Source organism: Globicephala melas, chromosome 5, assembly GCF_963455315.2.
Source record: "Globicephala melas chromosome 5, mGloMel1.2, whole genome shotgun sequence".
NCBI classification, from domain to species: Eukaryota; Metazoa; Chordata; class Mammalia; order Artiodactyla; family Delphinidae; genus Globicephala; species Globicephala melas.
Genome location: NC_083318.1, coordinates 117,307,377 through 117,328,717, shown reverse-complemented (window position 1 = coordinate 117,328,717; position 21,341 = coordinate 117,307,377). Strand labels below are relative to the sequence as shown.

The 21,341-nt window shown below is 38.4% G+C and overlaps 1 protein-coding gene across 12 annotated transcripts in view; it reads right to left on the bottom strand.

Moving 5' to 3' along the window:
- INPP4B (inositol polyphosphate-4-phosphatase type II B) overlaps nt 1-21,341 on the bottom strand; it is a 721,154-nt gene that overhangs the window by 206,046 nt on the left and 493,767 nt on the right. For all 12 annotated transcript variants that reach the window (XM_060299724.1, XM_060299726.1, XM_060299725.2 and 9 more), the window contains one exon: nt 9,294-9,405. In XM_060299724.1, coding sequence (XP_060155707.1) covers nt 9,294-9,405 — 112 coding nt within the window. The remainder of the gene's footprint in view (nt 1-9,293; nt 9,406-21,341) is intronic.

Here is a 21,341-nt window from a genome sequence, read left to right as displayed (position 1 = left end):
AACAAAACAAACAGACAAAACCCCAGAAAGTTCTCTGGGTGAAGAGTTCTAAGGGAAACAGCCATCCTTCTGTAGCAAGCATGGTGTTGTCAAGAGACTCCAAGGGCTCAGACTGCCCTCCCTAGTAGGATGTATCAGAATTGCCTGGGCTATTTCCCAACTGTTCTAACTATCTGTGATCCACCTCCGTTCCTCCTCTGGGGAGTGCCCCCCTCCTTGAGATTCACCACCACCGAGGTCACTGTTCATGATAGAATGTATTATGTCCCTGAAGCATTTTGAGAAGGAAGACAAATGGCTTAAAACATTGATTTAAATGTTACTTTCTGTATTCTTAAAGCCCACTACTCATTCCTCTATCATAACATTCATCACATTACTCAGGAAATTTCTTGATGGAGAAAAATGTGCTTTCATACTTTCTTTAGTGCTTATATTGAGATCCTAGTTTACTGAAAAAATGAATAACTGCAAACAACTCTTAAAATTTTATGTTCTCTAAATCATTTTCCCGACCAACCAAAAGTCAGAGGTGATCCCTTCTTTTAATCCACAGCTATTTTGGAGATGTACTTCCCAAATCACTACAGCAATGTGCAAGGATGCTTGGACATACTTAAAATTCTTTATTTCTCCTATTTGCAAAGTTTTGTCGACTTCTTTCAGGCTACATAGGGCTGTTAAAGTAATCTTTTGTAAACATTATGTTCGTCATATCAATGTTCTGTTCTAGAATGTATATAATGGTTATTTACTGTCCAATCAAACCCAATATTCTCAGACTGGGCCTCAAATCCTTTCATGCTTTGTCCCTGACATCCTTCCACATAATAACTTGGTATACAGCTCTAAGTCATCTTCCTTTCCAAAAGATCATCATCTACAATATCACTTATAGGAATGGTTTAGACTAAACTTTTTTAGTGAAGAAGTCCATAATTCACACAGATCAGGTATTACCCTGAGAAACTGCTTCCCTTTATGGAGGCAACCCTGCCTCTTTGAAATCAAAGATAACTTTCTGTTTCCTAACAAAAGGCCCGTTTTATTCCACCAAATGAATACAGACATACGACTTTTATATATTCAAGTCTTCCATCCACACTGGAAGGCTGATATTTAGGACAATTTTAAACTAATATTCTTACTTTGTATTTTACAACTCTACTAGTCAGAATGCTCTCAAGATTTAAATCCATGGAACATAAACAGAAAAATCCAATAAATATTTACTAAATTAATTAATATTTTCATATTTGGACTCAGCAATTATTTTTTTCAATTGTTTCCTGAGTGTACCTTTTCTGTCTCTATTTATTTTGATTGAAAGTTTTCAAAGCCAAGAACCTTATTTCTTATTTCCTTAGGCCATTTTTATTTTTATTTTTTTATGTTTTTTTACACTGACCTTAGAATCTTTTTGCACTGTGCTGGTTGCTACAGAGAATGCAAGGATGGAAATGATGTGGAATCTGTGCTTAAGAAGGTTCCACTATTTCTACTGTTCATTGCTATTATTATGGTGGATATTTGCAGCATTACACACTTACATGGTGTGCGCTCTCAATGTAATAACTTTACATTTGTGATTCTGAGCAGGAATAACAAACATCACGTGCTTTTGGTACCAGATGTAGCGCCATAAGCCTATTGATTTTGATTAATAGTTTAAAAAGTGTTATTTGATGGTAAGTGTGGCCAAGCAGACGAAACATATGATATGTAAAATTCTTGGAGCTAAATGATTTTGACTCTCAGCTAACATATCAATTTGCCATGCACTGAGCTAGAAAATTAGCAATATTGTATGAACAATAATCATAAAGCTCTGTATGAATCCATCAAGACCAACACTTCATGTCCAAGTACTTTCACATCTGTTGATTTTTTCCATCAATCACACTTTTCAAAGTTTGGTCTGGAGTCTCCTGGAAGTCCCTGATAACTTTTGCCTTTGCACCCTTTGTAGCATCTAGCACAGGGCGAAGACAACTTTATTTTCATATTAATACTAAAATATTATTTGTCTGTTGCCTTCTCTTTTTCTTTCGGGGGCGGGGGCGGCACGTGGCTTGGGGGATCTTAGGTCCCCGACCAGGGATTGAACCCAGGCCCTTGGAAGTGAAAGTGTAGAGTCCTAACCACTGGACCGCCAGGGAATTCCTGTCTGTTCCCCTCTCTCTTACAAGCATACGGTAGAATTTTCTAGAAGCTATATGACACAATCATTTGACAGTTAATGGTATGTGTGCTTATGTATTCTTCTGTTTTAAACATTTCTTGTTTGAGTTTCTAATATGATAAATGTCTATGGATATAATCCAAATAAGCAAAATCTCTAATACAGTAAATATCAATAGATAAAATCCACATAAATAATTTGAAGAGTGTAAAATATGAAAATTGCTATGCTTTTGTGATCTCATTCAGTCTCATGGTTTAAGTACCAACCAAATATCATTTGGTGACTCACAAATATATAATTCTAGCTTGGACATCTCACCTGAATTCTGACTTGAAGCTCCAACTGCTTAGATATATCCATACTTGGATGTCTAAGAGGAATGTCAAATGTAACATCTCAAAAATCTCCTGTCTTCCTCCAACTGCTACTCTCAGTGTTGTTATATATATATATATATATATATATATATATATATATCTTCATTGGAGTATAACTGCTTTACAATGTTGTGTTAGTTTCTGCTGCGCAACAAAGTGAATCAGCTATACATATACATATATCCCCATATCTCCTCCCTCTTGAGCCTCCCTCCCACCCTCCCTATCCCACCCCTCTAGGTGGTCACAAAGCACCGAGCTGATCTCCCTGTGCTATGCGGCTGCTTCCCACTAGCTATCTATTTTACATTTGGTAGTGTATATATGTCGATGCTACTCTATCACTTCATCCCAGCTTCCCCTTCCCCTTCTGTGTCCTCAAGTCCATTCTCTATGTCTGCATCGTTATTCCTGCCCTGCCACTAGATTCAGCAGTATCTTTTTTTAGATTCCATATATGTCCATTAGCATATGGTATTTGTTTTTCTCTTTCTGACTTAACTTCACTCTGTATGACAGACTGTAGGTCCATCCAGCTCATTACAAATAACTCAATTTCGTTTCTTTTTATGGCTGAGTAATATTCCATTGTATATATGTGCCACATCTTCTTTATCCATTCATCGGTCAAAGAACACTTAGGTGGCTTCCACGTTCTGGCTATTTTAAATAGAGCTGCAATGAACATTGTGGTACATGACTCTTTTTGAATTATGGTTTTCTCAGGGTATATGCCCAGTCGTGGGATTGCTGGGTCATATGGTAGTTCTATTCGTAGTTTTTTAAGGAACCTCCATACTGTTCTCCATAGTGGCTGTACCAATTCACATTCCCACCAACCAGCAGTGCAAGAGTGTTCCCTTTTCTCCACACTCTCTCCAGCATTTATTGTTTCTAGATTTTTTGATGATGGCCATTCTGACAGGTGTGAGGTGATACCTCATTGTGGTTTTGATTTGCATTTCTCTAATGGTTAGTGATTGAGTATCTTTTCATGTGTTTTTTGGCCATCTGTATGTCTACTTTGGAGAAATGTCCATTTGTTTCTGAGAAAATGGTAATTCTTTTTTTTGGTAGCCTTTCCCCCTGGAGTCTGGCCACGTCTCACTTTCTACATCAGTCACACCCTGATCCAGCTCATCTGCACTTCTTCCCTGAATCTTCACAATAATCAGACTCCATTCTTCTGCCCTTGCCTCCTTTCAGGCCCTAGTCAACACAGCAGCTGGAACAGTCCTCTTAAACATGAATCAGATTTCATACCTATACTCACAGCTCCTCAACTGTCTTTACACATAGCCCAGAGTCTAACACCTTCATGGGGGTTGGTCTTCCCTGCCCCATGAACCTCTGTCCTCAACTCCTACCACTCTGCTCTTTGACCCCTCAGTTCCAACCACACTGGCCTCCTTGCTGCTCCTTCAACACCACAAGCATCTTGCTCCTCAAGACCTTTGCTCTTGCTCTTCACTCTGTCTACAATTCCTATTCCTTTCAGATATCCACATCTTGTTCCCTTCTTTCTTGTACGTTTCAGCTCAAATATCACATTACCAGTGAATCTATCCTTGACCATCCAGTTTAAGAAGGCCACAGCCCAGCACTTCCTAGTCCTTGCACTCTGTCTTATTTTTCCTATAGAACACAGCACCATCTGATCAACAGTATATTACTTTCTCTTTTACTGTTACTTCCCCAGAAGGTGGCATCCGTGTCCATTTGGTTCATTGCTGAATACGCAGAAACTAGTCCAATGCCTAGAACATAAAATGTAGTATTGTTTGATGAATGAATGATGAATATTATATGCCTTTTAATATTCTATAAAGATAAGTAGGGCCTGTTATATAATTTTCAACTTTTATATTTAGGGTAGATAAAGGGAGGAAACCTTTTGACACTGGTCCTTAGCTACACAAGGACTCTAGTTTTTCCCTGATTAAGTCTGATGAAAGTCCACTTAAAACACCTCTTCTAAGTATGGGGTCAAAATAACCTAAGGGCAGCAGGTCATCAAAAGACTAGCTGGGTTAGCTTCATAGTCAAAGGGAGACATTATTACTCCACTTATACCATTTTTGCCATGGTCATAAATAAGTAAGGCATTTTCCTTCTTTTTGAAGAAATCACTACCACTTTGATCATTAGTACTCTGCAACGTTCAGCTATAATATAGACATTAGACAAAAGGGGAAGACAAGGCAGGAGCTGGGTTTAACCAGCCTCACCAGAGGATTGTTAACCCTCCTGCCCTAACAAGAAGCCCAGGCATCTCTGGGGCAGGCAAAGTGGTGAACTGGGCTCTCTCAGTTGATCCTGTTGGCTTTTACTTACGTGAGTTTTCTCATCTGTCACCTCACTTGATGATTTTGTTTCCTGGTTCTCCTTTCCTCAGTAGCATTTTTTCTTGACTACTTATTTCAAAGGTTTTTTAAAATTTAATTTCTTCTTCTTTCCTTCATAATCCTACACTCTTCACTACATCCTTATTACATGCTTTATTTATTGACCGGTCAGTTTGTACAGCGCTATAGGTAGCCAAATATTTTCCCTTCTAGGAGACAATTTTGGATTTAATTCCTTCAAAGTAAAATTGACTTCATTTATTCACTCATTCATTTTTTTCGTGTCAGGCTCTGTTCTGGGAGCTGAGGGTAAATGAGAGGACAAAATAGACAAATATCTTGCCCTCAGGAAGTTTAATTCTAATGAGGGAAATAAACAATATATGAGATAAACTAAAAAGATATATAATGTTGGACAGTGATAAGTACTAAGGACAAAAATAATGCAGAGAAGAGAGACAGAGTTTTGGGTAGGCATTGCAGTTTTAGATATGGTGGCAGAGAAGCCTTTGGTGAGAAAGTGATTTTGTAGAAAGAGCAGAGGAAGTGAGGGAGTGAAGCACAGTTACTGGGAAAAATGCTTCACGGGCAGATTGAATAACAAAGTTTAAGGACCCAATTTGGAAATATACCTGGACTGTTCAAGAAGCAGCAAAGAAGATAATGTGACTGGACTGAAAGGAATAAAAATGAGGAGTAGAGGAGGAGGTGAAGGACATGAAGGGGGCCAACACTTAGAGGACTTGAAGTGAGAATTTGGGTTTATACTTTCAGGAAGTTGAGAGGCCATTGGAAGAATGACAACGTTCGCATTACATTTTACTAAGTGCTGTGCTGATAACGGACTATGATGGTGGCGGGGGAGGTCAGGGAAAGAGGATGGAGGGAGTCAGGGAGACGTTTAAGAGACCACTGCAAAAATCTAGGTGATAGACAATGTTGTTTATAGTGAAGGGCTCACGAGTTGCCGGGCTCTAGATTTATTCAGAAGTCAAAATCAACAGGATTTGCTGACATACTGACTGTAGGTATGAGAGGAAGAAAGGAGTCAAAGATGACCCCAAAATTAAAAACAAAAAGCTTGGTATACCTAATGTGATATTTCACCTAATATGTTAGCTTTGTAAAAGGACGATGTTTGTAGGCCTTTTGTGAATTTTTCTTTCTACTGCTACGTGATTTTAACACGCTGTATTCTATTTCTATGTATGTACGTATGAAATAGAAGTTTGAACCAGTATAATATGGTGAATGACCCTCTGTACAAGTTTCCCTTGATAAAAAGTACATAATAATATGGTTTTAGGAAACAAGTAAGTTAATGTATGTGAGAGGAAAGAGTTTGGATTTTCATTTATATTTTTTTAAAATGTTTTTCCTTTGTCATTTTTTTTTTAATGTTGAAGCTTCTTTTAATTTATTTTGATTTATTTATTTTTTTTGGCTGTGTTGGGTCTTCGTTTCTGTGCGAGGGTTTTCTCTAGCTGTGGCAAGCGGGGGCCACTCTTCATCGCGGTGCGCGGGCCTCTCACTGTCGTGGCCTCTCTTGTTGCAGAGCACAGGCTCCAGACGCGCAGGCTCAGTAGTTGTGGCTCAAGGGCCTAGCTGCTCCGCGGCATGTGGGATCTTCCCAGACCAGGGCTCGAACCCGTGTCCCCTGCATTAGCAGGCAGATTCTCAACCGCTGTGCCACCAGGGAAGCCCTCATTTATATTTTATTCCATGCTCTGGAGGTAATGTAAGAGTCAAGATTAAAATGTAATATTTTATATCGGGGTATTGTTATGAACTGAATTGTGTTCCTCAGAATCATATGTTGAAGTCCCAATGTCCCACGTAACTGTATTTGGAGATAAGATGTTTACGGAGGTAATTAAGGTTAAATGAGGTCATAAGAGTAGGACCCTAATGCTAGGGCTGGTGTCCTTTACAAGAAGAGGAGAAGACACCAGAGTTCACTCTCTCTCTCCCTCTCTCTCTCTGTGCATCTGTGCCAAGGAAAAGCCTTGTGAGGACACAGCAAGAAATCTGGAAGCCAGGAAGAGAGCATTCACCAGGAACTGAATCATCTGACACCATGATCTGGGACTTCGTAGCCTTTCAAAACGGTGAGAAAATAAATTTCCATTGTTTATGTCTCTGGTATTTTATTATGACAGCCCAAGCTGATAAACATAGGTATGAACCTTTTTGCTGCTCCTTATAAATGAGAGAGAGCCTGTGTCACTCAATACATGACTATGGTTTTAAGAGTAGTACCATTTCTTTCTCCCCCATTCACACAAACCAGTGAGAGGGATGTTGTTTTAGGGATAACCTCCATTTCAGTTATTTTGTCTTTTCATATATTTCAGCCATTGACTAACTTCAGGACTTAAATCACTATTAGTAACAGATTGTGTTAATACACTTCGTAGAGATTCTGATTTAGCAGATCTGCAAAAGGGTCCCCACATTTGAATTTCTAACAAACACCTCTGATGATTCTGACCACGCTTTGAAAAACACCAAGATATAGTTATTTCCACATAACTCTTGGAAATACCATGCATAGTGGACCTTATTACATGTCCTTCATGACTACTCCTAGGGATTGCCAGTAGGGTTTATAAGTAACTCTATGAAACACTTCACAAGAGGTCAAGGTTTACTAAGAATCCAGATAGGACAGAGCTAAAACCAACACTGCTTTAAGGGTTTACCATTTTAGTACACTTATGACCCCTACAAGGTACTTGCTGACACTACCACCTCCTATTTCTAGAACGGCTCAGTTAAGTCTTTATTTTTAAGTTCACATTACTAAGTCAGAAACATTATGTACGACTTTGGTGGGGCATATTCCTGGGTGTCAAGTTCTCCATTTATGAAAAGAATATGATTCAATTTGTGCTACCCCGTAACAGCAACGTTGTAAAGGAGTCAAGGGGTGAGCCAGCTTTGAGAAAAATAGAGAGGTGGCTGGTAATAGATTGGGAACAGGGAAAGCAGGCCTGCTTTGAGATGGGAAGTGTTTTAGCTCCTGGTCTCCTAGCGCATGCGCTTAGTTCATTCTGTCCCCGTCTCCCACACCCTCCCCACCTTCTTAGCTTACAGATCCTCCCTCCTTAATCTTTGTAGTATAAGCATCCACGTGGTGGTGACTAATAGGAGTCTTACGTAGAACTCCAGAGCTAACAAGGGTTGAAGGACAGAGCCATCCACAAGGCAAGAATCTTAAATACACACATCCTAAAACGCTCTGCTGCATGACATCACCATGGCCCTGACATTTGTAAGCAACCTGATTCAGACATTGGTCCTCACTGGAATGTGTTCGTGACCTGGATTTTATTCTGAGGGGTAGTAGGGAACAGAGAAGAATGAGGCTTGGGGATGCGGTAAGACCCTAGCCTATGCTGGGCAAGAACAATATTTTTTTGAAAGGCAGTTTAGATTTTATTTATTATGGTAAAGTTAATGATTTGTTAAGTGTTAGATAAGCACTGCACCGTCTCCCATGTAGATGTACCAGAAATTAAAATATGCTCCCAGATAAGCAACACTAAGCCAGAAAATAGGTCACAATAGACCTTGTCATTAAAAAAATGCTCATTTATGAAAAGGTAGGCATTCTAGTACACAAACAAATTCATTTCCCTGGGGGAAAAAAAAAAAAACTATTAGCAGTTCGTAAATCTGTCCCCTGCGTCTCAGTAAAACAGGCAATCACATTCCTAAGACAGAACTTTAGACTGATACTTATATCAAGTCCCTCTCTTAAAGAAAAGAAAGTAGAAAACAAGTAAAAGCCCCGGATGTTGATAATACTGGGGTTTTTATCCTGGCCTTCAAGGAAGCTGCTTCGCTCCCAGCTGGCATCGCTCCTCAAGCAGAGCTCCCCCTCCACCGTTTACTACTTCCTGCTTCTCTCTCTGCAATTTCACAAGGCACAAAGTTGTTAAATCTGTCCTCCTTCACATAAAAACGAAATCCAAATTCAAACTGCATCTCTTTCCAAAGAGAATTTCGAGAGCGGAGAAGTGGTTACTTTTGGCAATAGGCCTTCCAGAATCTTCTGTGCATCTCACATAGGGTTAATTATGGCAGGATGCAACAGTGATCAATACTTTTTTTTCGAACCGAGAAGAGGTTGTGTCCACATGGAAGCCAGCTACAAAGAGAATGGTGTTTTGAATGGTGCATGACTTTGCACCGTTCCATGCAAATAGGCTGTCGGGTTACGAGGATGAGACACACTTACGGTACTCCCATTCCAAAGCTGATTTCTCATTTAGCTTTGGAATAATGAGATTTCATACCCCACAGAGGTAGTGGCGATCCAGGCAGCTGGCAAAGCTGATCGTTTCTAATTTAATCTGTGCAGTGAGCTGACTGGGACCCTACCTTTTGTCCCTGCACATCTGTCGTGATGTGGTCGGCTTCCCCATCCTCAATCTCCCCCATCTTCACGACACTGACTTGTATGGTGCCAACAACCTTGCCACCATCTGAAGTTCTGCAATCAAAAATAAAGGAAGCGGAAAGGTGAGAATCATCTCTTCCCTGAAAGTATGTCCAAACATGTTTGTTTCTGAAAACCACTAACACCGCTCTTTACTTGCGTTGCTTGTAATAAACAAATCTGCTTAAAATACATTGAAACCTGTTACTAGAATCACGAATTGGTGTGGTAAGTGCACGAAGCTACCTCATGAAGGTTAAACCATCTCACGGCTCTCAGGAGTGGCCGCCAAGATCATGGATCCATGCCCTGTTTGGTAACCCCTTGTCACTACAACGGCATCAGCCACGGCTCCTCTATACCAATCGCATGGGATGTTGTGCTCATCTATTACAGAAACTACAGCTGAATAAAACAGAAGAGAGTACAGATAACCCTATATTCCTCTATGACCCGGCCATCGGCTATAACATCTGATTTTGTGCCTTTTCATTTTTCTTTCTCAGAGACCAGGTAAAGAAGATTCTCTCCCAGCGAACATCAGAAAATCACAGTACATGAAGACAGAAATTAACCACTGAGATCATTTAGGATGACCCATTACTTTTTCAGATAAAGAAACTGAGATTCATGAAGAGAGAAAGACTCATGCATGGAAACAAACTGGCAAAGCCAGAAACCCAGGTTTTTATCTTCTTTAAGTCTGTTGGTCATTGAACAACTCTTCTCAACGCAATGATGATGAAAATTTTATTATTAAGATTTTCCTCATCATCACTGTCATCAACATACAAACTTTATGGCTGACAAAAATAATGAAAACCTAAAATAAAATGAACAACCACCATCCTTTAAGATTCTCAAATTTTCTTTTCTGGGCAAGAAAATATACAGAATAAATGTTGGCATCATGTCATGGGAACACTGTAATACATAATGATATTCTTCCCTTGCACCTTTTTTTAAGATAGGTAGCAAGTCACCCATTGGTATGGGGTGTTGCTGTAACCTATATCTAAGCTTAATTGACCAAGCGACACTTCATTTTCTTTATTTAGTCATTTTATATTCTTTTTGAAAAAAAATTTTTTATTATGGAAATTTCCAAACACACATCAAAGTCGAGGTGAGTACAGTGAATCTCCACATACCCATCACCACCCACCTTCAACAATTCCCAGCATTCTGCCTTTCTTGTTTCATCCATCCACTGGCCCTTCCCCAACTTTGTTTTTTTTAACATCTTTATTGGAGTATAATTGCTTTACAATGGTGTGTTAGTTTCTGCTGTATAACAAAGTGAATCAGCAATACATATACATATATCCCCATATACCCTCCCTCTTGCGTCTCCCTCCCTCCCACGCTCCCTATCCCACCCCTCTAGGTGGTCACAAAGCACTGAGCTGATCTCCCTGTGCTATGCGGCTGCTTCCCACTAGCTATCTATTTTACATTTGGTAGTATATATAAGTCCATGCCACTCTCTCACTTCGTCCCAGCTTACCCTTCCCCCTCCCCATATCCTCAAGTTCATTCTCCACGTCTGCATCTTTATTCCTGTCCTGCCCCTAAGTTCTTTATAACAATTTTTTTTCTTTTTTTTTTTTAGATTCCATATATATGTGTTAGCATACGGTATTTGTTTTTCTCTTTCTGACTTAATTTCACTCTGTATGACAGACTGTAGGTCCATCCACCTCACTACAAATAACTCAATTTCATTTCTTTTTATTGCTGCGTAATATTCCACCATATATATGTGCCACATCTTCTTTATCCATCCATCTGTTGATGGACACTTAGGTTGCTTCCATGTTCTGACTATTGTAAATAGAGCTGCAATGAACATTTGGGTACATAACTCTTTTTGAATTATGGTTTTCTTAGAGTATATGCCCAGTAGTGGGATTGCTGGGTCGTATGGTAGTTCTATTTTTTAGATTTTTAAGGAAGCTCCATACTGTTCTCCATAGTGGCTGTATCAATTTACATTCCCACCAACAGTGCAAGAGGATTCCCTTTTCTCCACACCCTCTCCAGCATTTATTCTTTGTAGATTTTTGGTGATGGCCATTCTGACTGGTGTGAGGTGGTACCTCATTGTAGTTTTGATTTGCATTTCTCTAATGATTAGTGATGTTGAGCATCCTTTCATGTGTTTGTTGGCAATCTGTGTATCTTCTTTGGAGAAATGTCTATTTAGGTCTTCTGCCCATTTTTGGATTGGGTTGTTTGTTTTTTTGATAATGAGCTGCATGAGCTGCTTGTAAATTTTGGAGATTAATCCTTTGTCAGTTGCTTCATTTTTTAAATTTGCGTTTAACTTTAATCTGAATACAAAGGGTGTCTTTCAACCAATTCCTTCAAAATGTCACTATTTTATTACTGGAGGTGTCAGAAAACAGGAATAGGAAAATTAGTATAAGTAGTTTACTAAAATGCTAATTAAAACAATAAGTTAGGCGAAAAGGAAACCCAATTGTTACCAGATCATAGGAGGATTTTTCTCAAAATATATAAAGTACAAATTTAAACACATCTTTTGAATTATGATTTTAAGAAAACTGAAATAGAAAAACTCTGGTGACATATACATAGCTAATGTCATAATGTAATAAAATAAAGATTATGTACATAGAAAAATACAAGTGGTTTACTTAAATAGTATATTAAGGTTCTTACTAAAATATAAAATAAAATGCTTCTTGGTGATTTTTAAGTCAGTGTAAATCATAATATTGACTCAATTATTTTAAATTAACAGAAAACTTAAGCATTCATTACAAAGAAGATGTGTATACAGATGACAGTATAATCTATGATTTTGTAAAAAACTACATTAGCTTCAATTCTGGGATGATTTTAACAATTAATTATACCATTTTCCTACTTGAAAATGACATAATAACTTGTCATAAATCATGACTTGACATATCTCTGTACAATTATTTAGTACCCGATAGTGAAACAGATATTTTAATAAAAGTCCTGGTTCTACTCACAGGTTTTTCTAGAAATTTGCAGACTTCTTTTTCCCCAAAACTGATACTCAATAACAATTAAAGACACCTTTTTTTTCTCATAGGCATTGTTTAAAATTTTTGCTGAGCAAACTGAGCTTAATTTCTAGGTATACAAAGCTTAGGTTTAATGTTTCAAATTTTTTCATTGACTAAAGCAAATAATGTCATAATGATTTGAATGAGAGGATAGATTTATCACACCCTCTCCCAGGACTGGGTAATAAACCAACACATGCAATAACAGTTAAAAGTGTGAACTCAGGAGTTTGAGTTATCTGCTAGCTTCATGACCTTGGACAAGACACTTAACCATATGAAACTTTGTAAAATGGAGATGATAATTTTGTTTTAAGGATTACATTGTGACACGATTTATGTCAAGTTCTCAGCACAATGACTTACACAAAATAAGTGCTTCTTCCTACCCCCGATCCATCCCAGTAGTAGTAGTAGTAGCAGTATCAACAGAATTGCTATTGTCATTAATGTATTATATCTCATTCAATTCTCTTTAGAAATTTTACTAAAATGGGCATCTAAGACTATAGTAAAAGATTATAGGATTTCAGGACACATGCATTTCAAGAGTGATTAAGTGCTCATTAGAGGTACAAAGACTTAGTAACGACAGATGATGTTATAAAGCTTACGTTCCTAGAAGTGCAAAGCACACAAGTTTATAACGTTACAATACAAAGTGAACCTTTCAAAGTGCCAAAGGTAGATGAAGAAGCAATGCACCATGGGAGTATGGGAGTAAGCTTCCGAACTCTAGCTTTATTTATTCCCTTTAAAAAAGCTTCTGGCTGCTTTTTAAATACAGGCATATCTTGTTTTATTGTGCTTTATTTTATTGTGCTTTGCTTTTTTGGAGCTTCACAGATATTGTGTTTGTTTTTTACAAATTGAACGTTCGTGGGAACGCTACGTTGAGCAGGTCTATCAGTGCCATCCTTTCTAAAAGCATTTGCTCACTGTGCCTCTGTGTCACATTAGATATAGGGACACTAGAGAGATTCTAAAACCTTTTTTTTTTTTCACAAACCATTTTGGATAAGAATCTCTGAGTACCCTAAATCATGCTTCTTCCCCTGAGATTTGTGGGAGACAGAATGGGGAATTCAGGTTATAAACTTAAGAACTAAACACAAGACACCCAAAATCATGGGTCATCCTGTCAGTGAACTGCAATGTGAAATGTAGAAGCTGTTTCCTATTTATTCTGTAACAACTGACAACCCACAGAGCATGGATATTCAACACTTCTCTTCAATCAGGACAGTCACAACTGAAATACCTATTTCATGTTTCCAAAGGCTGTTTCAAAGGTGATTTCAAAAAAATTTAGAAAAAAATCATCCTTAAGTGATTAATGATGCTTTCAATTAATCACCCATCAAGTTCAGGAGGCTACTACTAATTGCTTAACCATTATTCATCACCAAAATTGCACTAACTTTTATCTAATAGAAATTCATCCTCTCTGCATGGGAGATATATTGAAGAGACTTCTAGGCTAGGAATCAAAAAACCAATACTCCATCCAGCTCAGCTGCTCACTAGCTATGTGATCAACAACATATTGCTTCAGTTCCCTGGATTTCAGTTTCTGTTACTGCAAAACAAAGAATTGGTCTTTGGCAGTTATCATATTAGCACTCAAGCTTCGTGCTCTGACATGGTTGGAATCCATCAGTTGATCTCATCACAGGCATCATAGGCTATCATGGGCTGATACAGCCTTGGGGAAAATCTTGGGCACATCCTAGCCTCTTCTCCTCACTCCCCACCTTCCCCTCCAACCTCTCCCCAAAACAAATGAAGCAAACAAAATGCATGCCAAACCTAGAAAGTAACTTTAACACTTACAGTCAACTACAAGGGCTAGTTTTCCTTATAGTATCCACTGTATACGTATATATTTTACTGCCATTATGGCACTGCAACTTGGCCCTTTCACAAGGATACAAATTTGACTGAACTAAGAAACAAAAGAGGTCTTTGTACACTTTCCTAGCAATTTATATGGCAGTAAGAACAGGCTGCAGTAATAAATAACTATCTTAATCTATAGGAAGAAGAAAAAAAAACTATGTCATTTCACTCTCTTGCCAGGTCATTACCACTGCTTAATGCAGAGAGCTATAAGAGAAGTAAAAGACGAATAGTTCATGGCAGCCACATTATTTCAATCACAACATCAAGCTCCTATTTCCCTCAGCAGGTACACTTAAATATTTAACCATGCCAACAAGATGGAAGGCAGAGAAAGGGAAAATTTCAGCAACGCAAATCTATACTTCCTTATCACTTAGTTTTTCAGCATGCATAATACATTAGTGATTAAGTTTCTTTAAAATCTTCCTTTAAAATAACTCCCCTGGGACTTCCCTGGTGATCCAGTGGTTAACACTTTGCCTTCCAATGCAGGGGATGAGGTTCGATCCCTGGTCGGGGAGCTAAGATCCCAAATGCCTTGCGGCCGAAACACCAAAAATATAAAACAGGAACAATATTGTAACAAATTCAATAAAGACTTTAAAAATGGTCCACATCAAAAAAAAAATCTTAAAAAAAATAAAATAAAATAACTCCCCTAATGCTTCCTAATGAAATATTCAATTTCACATGCTAAAACTTACAAACATTTTAGAAGACTGAAGGAAAAGGGATGTGAAACAGTCTTCTAACAAAAGACAATTTTTTTTTTTTCTTGCGGTATGCGGGCCTCTCACTGTTGTGGCCTCTCCCGCTGCGGAGCACAGGCTCCAGACGTGCAGGCTCAGCGGCCATGGCTCACGGGCCCAGCCACTCCGCGGCATGTGGGATCTTCCCGGACCGGGGCACGAACCCGCGTCCCCTGCATTGGCAGGCGGACTCTCAACCACTGCGCCACCAGGGAAGCCCACAAAAGACAATTTAATGACACTTTTCCTCTAAACTTCTTCACCACCTACTGTACCATCCTTAGTAGAGCAAAAAGAAAAAAAAAATCCTGTGGAAAGGTTAAAGAGCAACATGTAAATACCTCCTCTATTTTGGAAATGCCACAGAGATACAAATGACTCTGTAAACATCTAGGAGAAAATGGTCATTAGCACTGTCAGGCTTTGTGAATATAAAGTAGTCTTGGGACTAAGCACCGGGATCATCATCTTGGAGACATGCCTGGCCTTTAACCCATCTAGACATGTAACTGGGAAGTGAAAATCTCACCTGGACAGAAATATAAGCAAAGGCCATCAGTAAACAAGTGGCACTAACTAACTAACTAAGTGCATTCTGACTCTTTCTGGTGCATACATTCACCTGGCAGTGCTAGATTTACTTTGGCCTCAGAGAAGTGCGAGTTCTACTTAAGTATGCATGCCTGAACACACCTCTATTCTGGCTGAACTTCAAAAATTTCAGAAGCCATAGGATACTTTCAAACTAATATTCAAATAAAACTTTTCAGTAGTTCTTAATATTATAGCTTACACACTCGAAGCTTTAGTCCTTTGTTTTCTCCTCTTTTCTCATTATAAACTTGTCTTCAGAAATTCTGTCCATTATTATGGGATTCAATTGTCACATCTTTGAGGATCTACCACAAACCTATATTTCCTACTCTGACCTGATTTCCTATTCCAGAACTCCAAATTCCTTTCGTCCTGATATAATTGAACATTCTCTAAGCCTGAAACCTAACTAGTCCTCTTCCCAAACCCCAGCTCACATCAGTAGCATATCATTCTCCAAAGACCAAAACCACAGAATATTCCATCTCTACCAGTGCCTCGTCCCTACCATTCAATAAGTCATCAAGCGCTACTGATTCTTCCTGTATAATGCCCCTTACATGTGTCCCTTCCCAATGGTAACATCCCAATTAGTTTCACCAACTTTCTTTCATTACACTTGAAGAACCTACTTCCCATCTTCCAGAACCTTTCTCTTCCATCCCGTCCATGTCAGATTTCCTTCTTAAGACCTGCTATCACTATTGTATTTTATTTTCTCTGTCAAAATTCCTTAGACATTGCCTAATGCCTACCAAGAGAGTTTGAAGTGTAGACTGTCTTTTAAGACTTGTCCGGGGTTATGGACAGCTCAGTATTTTTGGATCAAACAGATCCATGTCATCACACACCAGTAAATAATGGAGCATGGTTTAGTGGAAAGCACAGTGAACTTTGAGTAACAAAAGTCCTTGGTTACGGTGTTGGCTCTTCAGAGTAAACAACTAGGTGATCATGAGAGGGCAATTCAGCCTCTATTAAGATTTACGAGCTATAAAATATGAAGGTAGTAAACCATTCTACTTATCTCACAAGATTTATGTGTCCAAAATTAAAAGATCTTAAAGTTTAAATATAAAAATGCTTTTGTGGGAACTGCCTGGCGGTCCAGTGGTTAGGACTCTCACTGCCGCACTCTCACTGCCGCGCTTTCACTGCCGCCACTGGGTTCAATCCCTGCTCAGGGAACTAAGATCCTGCAAGCGTGGCAAGAAAAAACAAAATGCTTTTGTGTATGGTAATGAGTACAACTGTTATACCATCCGGGACACAAAGTTCCAAGAGCACATCATAGATACGTTGACTACCAGTTTTTCAGACTAATTGGCTTGTAGATTCCTCTTTACTGCTGAAAACAGTACTATCCAAATATGAGTAACTGCCTCAATACAAATAAGCTAAAGAAATCTTTCCCTCCTCATGACTCTATTAAATATACATATATATATATATATGTAGTGAGCTGTAGTTGGAAACGATTCAATGCTAAATGTAAAATATAAACTATCTCTTTATTTGTTATTCAAATATACATTTTTACTGAAGTATAACTGCTATATAGCAGTATATTAGTTTTGGGTATACAGCACAGTGATTCTATATTGGTGTATATTACGAAATGATCACCACAATAAGTCTAGTTAACATCTATCACCATACACAGTTACAAAAATTTTTTTTCTTGTGATGATAACTTTTAAGATCTACTTTCTTAGCAACTTTCAAATTAACTATGGTTGCAAACGTAGGTCATCTATTCAGTGATCTGAGGAACCAGGCTGATGAAGGCTCTGCCGTGTTCACCTTGTGGCATCTAAGGTCTCCAAACAGCAGAAGGGATAAAAGCATGGAGGAACTCTTATTGGACAGACGCAGAACCGGTGTGCTTTCCTCTCTTTACGATCCAGTGGCCAGAGCTCAGTTACAGGGCCACCCCTATCGAATTTGGCAGGTCGGGGGTGGGAGAGGGCAATAGACATTTAAAATAGGGCAAAGACTGCAAATGTTAGTCCCCCTCCTCTTCTTGGGCACACGGCTAGATGACATTTCCAGCGCCTTAAACAGTTCAACTATCTCTTGAAATGTAAGAAATATCCATCTCTTTAAATGTAAGAGATACCTCAACAGCAAGGTGAGAAAACATCTTGGCATCTTGTAAATGTCCTTGGATTCACAGGCAACCAAAATTACATTCAAGTTAACAGGTCACCATCATCTGCCCTTTGGGAGATAAGATGCTGCAAGTAAGATAGAGGAAGCTTACTCTACCCTCTTGCACCCACTGGATGAAGCTATAAAACCTGGACAGAATGCACAGAGCAGCTGTTTGAGGACTCAAAGTAAACACTGCTGGGAATACTGGGGAAGATTAGAATTTTAAATGCCACTGAACCAGCAATTAGTTTACCATTTTTTCTCCTCTCGCATCTCACGATCTAGACTCAAAACAGCCCCAAGCCCAGAGATGGTCATGGTGTAGACAAAGATAGCTCCAGGAGAAACTCTCTGGTTCTGGCTCAAAGAACAGAAAAGAGGTCTCCTAATACTCAGAAGAATGATGAAATCACTTTTTTTTTTTCCACTCTCTTGTGTCTCAGCCCCCAAGCAATCCAGTGGTGGCAGCAACAAAAGTGACAGCTTGGAGGAAGTGCAGAAGCCTAAAACTATGAGGAAGGGAAAGTTTCCTCTCTGATTGGAGCTGTGATCCCAAGGGCATGGGATGCATGCCCTTTACTTTTTCTCTCTCTCTTCTCCTACCTCTTGGCCCCAGAAGAGGGTGCAGCTGCAAGGCAGAGAAGGGAAAATCAAACCCCAGCTTTCTGAATGAAGGGTCTTTTGATCTTTTCCTTCCAGGGAATCCACAGGAAATGGGAATATGCCAGAGAGAGTGTAATGAGGAAGGAGCTCAGGAAGGGACTTCTTAATGTCGTTCATGGACTTCTGGGCTTACCTCAAGCTGTGCATGCATGGATCTAAACCACATATCAGATACTCTGAGAAATAATCTATGGACTACACCATCCCCCAGGTCCCAGACTGTCACCTGGGTGACAAACTCGAAGGACAGATACGAATAACACTACAAAAGTTTTGAAAACAGAAGTGATATTGAAACTACAAAGTTTCACAAGACACATGGTCAGCATACAAATATGTAGCAATTAGAAACTGAAATTTTTAAAAAATTTATTTATCATTTATAGTAAGTCCAAAACAAAGTACTTAGGTATAGATCTAACCAAAATGTGCAAGATCTATATGCTGAAAACTATAAGAGTTGATGGAAGAAATCAAAAAAGATCTAAATAAATGGTGAGACATACTGTGTTCATATACTGGAAGCCTCAAGTTTATAAAGATGTCGATTTTTCCTAAATTGATCTACAGATTTAAGGCAATACCAATTAAAATCTCAGCAAGATTTTTTGTACATAATGACAGGTTGATTCAAAAAGTTATAAAGAAAGGCAGAGTAAACAGAATGGCCCAAGTACTTTTCAGAAAGAAGAAGAAGAATGGAGAAATTGCATCTACTGATTTTTAAGACTTGCTGTAAATCTATAGTAATCAAAACTGTGGTATTGACAAAAGGACAGATATATTGATAAATGAAACAGAGTACACAGAGAATATGGCCAACTGCTTCTGACAAAGTTACGGTCAATGAAATGGAAAAAGAGTAGTCCTGTCAACAAATGGTACTGGAACAATTAGACATCCAATCGGGGAAAAAATGAAATTTTACGTAAACTTCACAACTGAAACAAAAGTTAAAATGGTTCATAGACCTAAATGTAAAACATAAAAATATAAAAAATTTTAAAGGAAGCCATAGGAGAAAAGTCTTCATGAACTGGGCTTCATCAAATTGTGCTTAAATATGGTACCAAAAGCATGATCTCAAGAAGAAAAAAAATTGATAAATTGAACTTCATCAAAATTGACAACTTTTGCTTTGTTAAAGACACAATGAATGAAAAGACAGGCTACTGACTGGAAGAAAACATTTACAAATCATGTTTCTGACAAAGAACTTGCATCCCAAATACATAAAGAGCCCTCAAAACTCAACAGCAAGAAAATGAACAACATAATAAATAAAAGGGCAAAGTCGAAGAGATGTGTCTCAGAAGAGGATATGCAGATAACAAAGAGACCATGGAAAACTGTTCAACATCACTGTCCATTAGGGAAATGAAAATTAAAAGCATTAGGAGATGTCACACTATATTTTACAATGTCTGGTGAGGATGCAGAGCCCTTGAAACTCTCATACACGGCTGGTGGGGAAAACAGAGCAGTTTCTAATAGAGTTCAACACACACTTACCATATGACTCAGAAATTCCAATCCTGGGTATTTACCCTAAAGAAATGAAAACTTAGGATCACAGAAAAACCTACACAGGAATATTTTAGCAGCTCCATTCATAATCACTCTAAACTGGAAACAACCAAAATATACTTTCATATGAATGGTGCAACAAACTGTGGTACAGTTTGCTGTGGTACGGTAGCATGGAATACAACTCAGCAATTGAAAAAAAAAAAACTGTTATTGATATGCACAACACCTTGATGAAGTTCAAAGGCATTAGACTGAATAAATGAAGCCAGTCTCAGGAGGATCTGCAACCAATGATTCAATGACTTTTTCAAAAAGCATTTCTCTATGGTGATGGAGAACTCACATCATGGATGTCAGAGGTTGGTGTGGGTGGAGGCATTCATCAAAGGGGCAGCGGGTGGGAGTTTCTCTGTGGAGATGGAAGAGATCTGTATCCTGACTGCAGTGGTGGTTACAAGAATCTATACATGTGTTAAAATTCACAGAACTGCACAGCAATAAAAAGTCAATGTTTACTGAATGTAATTTCCAAAACAGAATAAATGAGAAAAGATATAGACATTTTCGATGATAATGAATGGATAACAAACTATTAGCTATTTAATCTGGAAATACAAAACCAAATGACTGAAAGGTTATTACCTTCCATGTGAACAGAACCTTCTAACTGTTGGCAACATTGATTTGTAATGGTAGAGTCAAAGTGTCAATTTATCCCACGCTTTATGCTTTCAAAGTATCTGCTGACATAGAAATGCCATATGTGAGAGGAACATGTTCCACCTGAACAAGGCGGGGAGGGTATTTCACCAGAGACTGGAGAGAAAAATGCTCTTGCAGGAGGTGCAATGAATTTCCCAAGCCCATGACTCATTCATGGGATAAAACAACTAGCCACCCATGTCTGAACTGACTCATGTTTAGACCTACAAGAGAAACTATTGCTAAGGCTTTTTGTTAATTTATTCTATTCTATTTTATTGTTTGAATTTTAAGAGAAAGAAAAATGTTGAAAGGAAAAGAGCACTATATATATTAAGCAGAGACCATTGGAAAAGGATAGTAGCAAGAAAGGAATTATAGGAGGTTATACATAAATGGCTGGGGAAACCCGACTTAATGCTGACATTTTTAAAAGCAAAAAATATGGACATTTTTAAGACCAAGTATAAACAGTCTTGATAGACAGCTAAGCAAAAATTTATTTCTTACTAAAAATGGACATGCTCCGGCAGTAGAAACTCTTTACAAGAATAGTTTGCAAATGTCAAAAAATAAATCAAAATATTCTAGGCCACTATGAAAACATTCTACTAAAGATAACAGGCATGGAGGA